The sequence below is a fragment of the Octopus bimaculoides genome, chromosome 19 (assembly GCF_001194135.2).
Source record: "Octopus bimaculoides isolate UCB-OBI-ISO-001 chromosome 19, ASM119413v2, whole genome shotgun sequence".
Lineage (NCBI taxonomy): Eukaryota > Metazoa > Mollusca > Cephalopoda > Octopoda > Octopodidae > Octopus > Octopus bimaculoides.
The window spans coordinates 23,899,358-23,907,341 of record NC_068999.1 but is presented as its reverse complement, the minus strand read 5'-3'; the positions used below and the strand labels follow the sequence as shown (position 1 = coordinate 23,907,341).

The 7,984-nt window shown below is 35.9% G+C and overlaps 1 protein-coding gene across 1 annotated transcript in view; it reads right to left on the bottom strand.

The window, feature by feature from the left end:
• Window positions 1–6,252, bottom strand: part of LOC106873103 (transmembrane 9 superfamily member 2) — a 66,432-nt gene extending 60,180 nt beyond the window's left edge. Inside the window, exon 1 of the mRNA XM_014920331.2 lies at window positions 5,967–6,252. Coding sequence (XP_014775817.1) covers window positions 5,967–6,092 — 126 coding nt within the window. The 5' untranslated portion in view covers window positions 6,093–6,252. The remainder of the gene's footprint in view (window positions 1–5,966) is intronic.
• Window positions 6,253–7,984: the final 1,732 nt, after the last annotated feature.

Genomic DNA, 7,984 nt, shown 5'->3' with positions numbered 1-7,984 from the left:
TACATATATACACACATATATACATATATACACACACACATATATACACTTATATATATATATATATATACATCCATATATGTATACACATATACATCCATACACTTATATATATATATATATATATATATACATCCATATATGTATACACATATACATCCATATATTGGACACTAAACTCTGCTTGCGAAGACCTGTTGGGGCAAGTGAAATCGAAATCGTAATTGAACCATAGTCAATGACTGGCACCTGTGCCAGGGGAGCACTAACAGCACTGTCCGAGCATGATCATTGGCAGAGCAGCTGTCAAGCTTCCGTGCTAGTGGCCTGTAAATAGCACCATTTGAGCGTGATAGTTACCAGCATTGCCTTACTGGCACTTGTGCCGGTGGCACGTGAAAAACACCATGTTGAGCGTAGCTGTTGCCAGTACTGCGTGACTGGCCCTAATGCCGGTGGCACGTAAACGCACCACTACACTCTCGGAGTGGTTGGCGTTAGGAAGGGCATCCAGCTGTAGAAACTCTGCTAGATCAGATTGGAGCCTGGTGCAGCCATCCGGTTCACCAGTCCTCAGTCAAATCGTCCAACCCTTGCTAGCATGGAAATCGGATGTTAAACGATGATGATGATGATATGTATACACATATACATCCATATATGTATACACATATACATACATATATGTATACACATATACATATATACACACATATACATACATATCAACACCTGTGCATATATATATATATATATATACAAAGACATGGACACACATAAACATTATATGATTTAGTAAAACACTTTAGCTGTACTTCTCTGACTGCATACCCATTCATGAGCCCCTTTCCTATCCTATCCCCATATGTATATGCCCTGTCTGAACATTTATATGGCATACCAGATTGTAAGAATGCTAGGAACAAGTTGTAATAATGGAAAACATGAACCCAAATCCTAAACATCATCCTATCAACAATGTACAATGCCCAGAACAATAACCCAGATTACATACAATAAAATACACTCTACTGTGGAATGCAAGGTGCATGCCCTGAACAGACCATGTAGACCTATTAACCTACTGAACCCAATGGACTTATACAATATACTTGGTGACTACCGCTATTTTTTGAATACCAAAAGATTTATATGTTCACATACAATGATGGATACATATGCAGGAAGGGCAGAACAGTAGTAGTAAATTGAGAAATCTGGTTGCTGTATAGTATGATAATGGGAAGGGATTTGTAGAGGAGAGTATGTATCATTATGTGCACATTAGTAAACATGTGTATGGTTGCTTAATGGAAACACTCCTTTCTTTTCAATAATCCTTCTATTGACAATATGAGAAATTCAGAACATTGTTAAAGTCTGTATATGTTCAAATACATTGTGTCATTGTCATCATCATTTAACGTACACTTTCCATGCAGGCATGGGTTGGACAAGTTAGTAGGAGCCAGCCAGGTAGAAGACTACTCCAGGCTATTGTGTCTGTTTTGGCAAGTTTTTTTTTATGGCGGGATGCCTTTGCTGACACCAACCAATCTGCAAAGTGGACTGAGTACTTTTTATATGGCACTAGCATGGGTGAGGTCAGTTTTGACATGGTTTTTACAGGTAGACGCCCTTCCAAATGCCAACCACTTTACAGTATGGGCTGGATGCTTATATTTCATGATATAGCCCTCTGCTTTTCTTTTTTTTTTTTTTTTTTGCAGATATTTACAATGTTTGCCACATTTTTAAGGACACATCTTTCAAGAGCTCTAACTTTCTTCTTAGTTCTTTTTTTTTTCTACCTTACTTGTCAGATAGTGTCAGACATCACGATGACTCAGCAAATGAAAAGTCAGACTGTAATCATTACCTTAAAAATTCAGCATAGTGATACTTCCTGTAAGTTACCCAATCTTTTGTCATCATAGTTTGAAAGGACCTGGAACCGACTGACAGGGATCCAACATCAGCAGCTAAATCAGCTAAATGCAAAATGCATGCACAGGGTCCTACTACCATCAGCACATAGAACTTTGTCTAGAAAATCCAAGAAATAATTCATAAAAACTCTGGAAAGTCAATCAGAACCATTGCAAAGAACCTCGAAGTTTCAGAATACACCAGCAGATGAGTTGTGCATGAGGATAGCTGATACAAGCTGTACATGATGTGGAGGAGTTAGTTTATATCAAATATGACAAGGGAGAATAATTTAACCCATGCAAAGTGCTTGCTAAATAAGTTAAAAAAGCAAACCGTATGATACTTACCTTTGCCCTCCCTGATTCTATATCCACACTATTTTCAACACATATGTCCTCATGAACATATTACCAAAAGCGTACATTCTTGTTATCATATTTACCACTGTTTGAGACCCACTCCAGCTTCCTCTCATCCACCCATGTAAATTAGAAGGTCACCATAAATCTCCTCCACAAACAGTAAACATGTCCCTGCTCTTTCCATCATATTTTAACTTCTCAACACCTTGTTTAAAGGACCATCCTATCTCCTCTCCTCCGCCTCAGCAAAAGAGGCTCTTCAGTCTTGCAAGTTACAAGGGAACCTCATTTGTACTGATACCACAGATGAAGCACCCAGCAAAGTTACAGGTTGTTTATATGGATGATACCATTGGTAAGAAAAATTTACACAGATGGATAAGAAAGTTTAAAGGAGAATCCAGCATTGAAAACCACACCATCAGCTGTGATGACTGACACGAGTTGCAGGTAAGTGAACAAATTGATTCATGCAGAAAGATGAATCACAATCACAGTTTTGTGTAGATTTCTATGGCTGGATACCCTTCCAAAACAAGCTTGAGGTACAACTGGACTTTGGGTACATTGGCAGTTGACACCTGATTTGAAGGAGAGAAGGATGAACTCTGCTTTGATCAGCTCTGCTTGAAGTATCTGAAAACAATAATGACAAGCATTTTTTTTTCCTGATTTGGCAACAAGAAATAAAATGAGGCTGTATCTTTTTGACCTAGAAACTATTGTTAAGTTCATGGAATAGTCATACCTCTTCTCCAAGGACTAAGAAGTTCAAAAGCTGACAATTGGCAAAGAAAATTATGGTGATTGTCTTTTGAGATGACAAGGACATCAGTTTTCTTGATTTTCAGTACATTGAGACAATCAAAAAGCTTAAACTAGCCTTTAGGAGGAAGAAGTTAAACAAGAATCTGAAAGTGGTCCACATTCACCACAACAGTACATGATTACATACATCTTTGGCAAGAAATCAAGTGAAAGCAATGTGGACTGGTCAGTAGTCCCCTATCTATCCTGGACCTGATGCCCTCTGACTTCTACCTATTCAGTTCAATGAAAGATAGTCTTGGTGGGGATAACAATTTGATGACACAAAGAAGATGAAAGCAGTCATGAAATTGGTATAACAGTGCACACCTGAAATTTTTCAAAGAGGATCCAAGAGTTTGGTTGACAGAAAATAAGCAGAAACCTGTTTGTGTGTATGTGTGTAAAACGATGGCACAAATGCATTGCTTGTGATGCAGACTATGTTGAGAAGTACTTTTGCAGAGAAGAATTATTCTACCACATGTGCAATTTGAACGACCTATGTCACTTAATAAAAAATGGAATGTTTACATTAGCATTACTTTCAGTACAACCCCAATATACATATAAATCATTCATTTTACATGTTGTTTCCATGCTGCCATGGGTTATACAAATATATTAGTGAGGCAGTTTTACAGTTGCATATCTTTCCTGTTGGTAACCCTTACCTAATTTCAAAGTAAGATATTATTTATTTCATGCCATTTTGGAAGTGAAAAGCTAGCAGACAATTTGTTGACAGAACAAATTACAAAAACGTCACCACTTTTAGGTCGGTGATTTTCAGAGAAACACAAACGTAAACACTCATGCAGACATACACCCATACACACACTAGTGTATACATCTAGAGTGACGGCCTATTCTCAGTTTTTATCAACTAAATCCACTCACAAGGATTTGGTGGACATAAAACAGAAATCATGTGGTTGGGAAATGAATTTCTTAATCATACAGCCATGTTCCACACACACGCACACACATAAAACAGGCATCCCTCAAGCAAATTCCAGTGTTTCCTCATTTCCAGGGCCCCATGGAAGTATTTACTTCGTCAGAAGTTGTTTTCCAAATCAAAAAGAAAAAGAGCTTTCATGGACTACTATTTTGATACTAACCACGTCACACGCCCGATAATAATACACGAGGTCAATGTCTTTGCACAAGGAGATTGTTTTCCTTAGGAAAATATGTCTGTTCGCAATGATAATTTATTGCACCAAACTCATTTGATAGATATGTATAGGTACCATGTGCACGATACAGTCTCCAATGAGCTTCATATCCTCACCAGAAAGAGGACGATTGTGTTGGAAGAGAGTCAAATGCGATGGAAAAGTAATTGTCTCAAATATTTGCTGTTAATCGTTTTCTCTTCTATTAACATTCAATACACATTGTAAGTAGTTAATAGTCATGCGTTGCCCACGTTAATTAGGAATGTAATTAAAATATTTGATGGATCCAACATCAATAACGACACGAAACTGAATACTTTACAACTAACCGGCATAGTTTGTTTTGTAAGGTTACACCTACTTTTGACAAGGTAAAAAATACCTTCACTTTCAAAGGGCTCTGGAAACGAGAAGCACCTCAAGTCCATTTATAAGGCATTAAGTAAACCCGAAGTTACAGTAGAAACCCGGAACCACATGTCTATGAGGCGAACTTCTAAAAGACATAGCCGTACCAGCGCTTCTGTGTTTGTGTGACGAAAACAAGAAATTAACGGATATAAACTGTACGGCGAGCAAAAATACTTTGTGGTGATTATTTCGCCCAAATGGTACCCTCCTGTCACTTTCACAATCGGAAATGTAGTGAACCAGTGATTTGCCAGTTGGAAATCTATAAACAACGACGCTATTTAACACAAAATACACGATAGAAAAAGAAAAACTAACTCGTTGTCAGTGGTGTTCTGCTTACATGTTTGATCCCACAAAACCATTATGTCCATGCATTTAACTACTCCACACACTGCCTAAGTTCTCGTATGAGGTTATGATGATAAACGGATAATATAAAGTTATTTTTTTTTAATGTTTCTACAACCAAATCCGGCCTATGAGTGGAAATTGAACTTTCAAAGGGAGGGGTTACAAAATGGTCACCATCTCCAGAGAGTGAAATAATGACTGCCGAGAAAAACAACTGAATGTAAAAACTTAGGTAAATCGGTTATTAAAGAGATTTATATAGATCGATAATGGCAAATCAACATATTTGTGAGGCTTCATTTTGATTGTAATATGTACTGACACTGGAGTACTGCCATCCTACTTTTAAAATAAATATTGTAGATGTAACTATTGGAAAAAAGGGAAAGGATTGCAAACATCAAGGTGGTGACAATGGGTGTGGCAAATATTTGCCCAACTGAAGATATTCGAACATCATTTTGATATCTTAATGTTCATAATCAGCTTCGTAAAATGTAAGTTCGAAGTAGTAAAAAAAACATTTTTTTTTACATACTGTTTTATTTATTCGATCAAAGTGGGAATTTAATAAGTAATCAACTCTAAAATGTTTACTTTTCCGTGTTTGTTTGTGAAACACAACGATACATCAGGTATATTTTCTAAAATGTAGTTTAACTAACAAACCAAAATAAATAAATATTCATGTTGTTCAGTTTTACGACTTACGGGAAAATAATTATGAAAATAAAATTGAGATGAAAATGTCAAGAAGTTACTTTAAACTTCGGTCAAATTATTTTCATGTTGGATACAATAAATTATCTTGTGATATTTCGATGATGACTAATTTACGTATAATAGAAATAATTTAAAAGAATTAGATAACTAAAAATCAACATATAAGTAAATATTTGATTTTATCAAGACTCACCTTACATGTTGCTGTAGTTTTACCTTTCTCACAGTAAGTAACAGGAGCAAGTCCAGGCAGGTAAAAACTTAAAATAGGTGGGATACATGACATGCAAACTAACGAATAAATAAACAATAGTACCATTTTGGGCAATAATTAACGATAAACGTAAATATAAAAATATGCTACAATGTTACTAAGAGATTGTTTCCGGGTGTACCAACAAGAAATATTTATAGGACGAAAATGGCTGCTACACGTCACCGCAGAGAAACGGTGAGTCGAATGGTGGCCAGCATGACAATTTCAAGGGACTTAACTCTATACTGAATCCTACCAACAATTTGTGACGCAATTTAGATTGAACAGCTGCGTTGGGTCATATTTGTTTAGTTAGCGCATTATACCATTCAAGGTTTAGAAGTTGTTCAGTTCAGTGCTTCAGTAGTTGTTGCAATTAGTTTTTATGAAACTCGTATATAGGTCAGGTACGAGTTTTCTGAGAATGTCATCACTAACAGAAAGGCATAGAGCAAAAATTGTCAAATACTTGATTATGAAGTGAAAACTATTCCAACAGTATAAAGTATTATAACAGCAGGGTCTCTCCTTTACAATAGACAGTGAGTTAAAAAAAATTTTATTAACCAAGATTATCGATGCAATTCATGGACAAGAATTCCCTCAATGTGCAATTGCCGTATTCGCTAGCATATAAGACGCACCCCTATTTTATAGATTTTTTAGAAGAAAAAAGGGAATTCAGTTTGTGCCATTATACATTTATTGAACGATATTTGAAAGTAGTTTCATAGGAAAAAAAGTATCTGTGCGTGTAAATCTAATGTTGTGACATACTTAGAATAAAGTATAAAACCATAAATTTATTTTATATAAATATGTAATCGGAGTGCCGTGTTTCATTCAGTTTTATCTTCTTTCAAAGTAACTGTATAGTAGTTTATGTTTTGGCCATGAGAATTGTCACACAGAAGGTTAAAACACGGATTTCTGGCTGTGATATTTTGCATAACTGCAATCGACCACCAGGGTGGTGACTATTGCTATAGTTTTGTTGTCATCCACTCATTGCAAATAGCTGATAGGTAGATGAAAATGTATTAATATTCTTTCAATCCTTTCAAGAAAGATTTTCATTTAAATAATTTAAATCATCTTAAACATAGCACAATCAGTAAATAATGTAAGACATATGGGGTGTGCGCTATGTATACTGGGGAAGGCGGTATAATGAGATGATGTGGCCTTCCTACACAACTGCCAATATACCCAAAGGAATTTTTCATAAGTTTCTACTAACAGACTGTGACGATAATTTGACTTGTTTTCAATATTTTATTATTACTAATAATTATTGTGCCCAACAGACTTTTATTGAAACTATATCAGCTCAGTAATGACAAATTGGACACATCAAGTGGCTTGCTCTGGATTCTGACCACTTGTATTTTAGTTGCAATCATTTAATTATATGATTTTGAATGAAAATTTTCTTGAGTTTCCCACCAAAACATAGCCGTAAATTGAGGTGCATGCCAACCTTTCAGAGTAGAAGGCTGAGACGTGCAGTAGAAACAGAGAAGCAGTGGTTAAGAGGTCACATAGGAGACAGACAAATAGGATTCTTGATCAGCTGCTTGACCTCAGGTTAAGAAGAATTGCTTTGTCTACCATGAATATAATATTCTCACTTCTCCAAGCAATGACACAAGACATTCTTAATTTTCACCTCTTGCCCTACATGATGATCTAGCGCTCTAATAGCCAACATACATACATACATAATTTAATACTGGTAATATAGCCTTTGGCAATTAATCTCTACACTTTTATGTAAATAAATGATTCATCTAAAGTTTCAAACAGCCTTGGTTTTAATATGAGTAACAACATGCAGCATAATCAAATATTCACCAGCCATTTAACTAGCTTCAGCATTGGTAACCCTGACATTTAATCAAGCTTCCACATTGGAGACCACAATGCTAGAAATGACAGTCAGAGTGAGTTACATT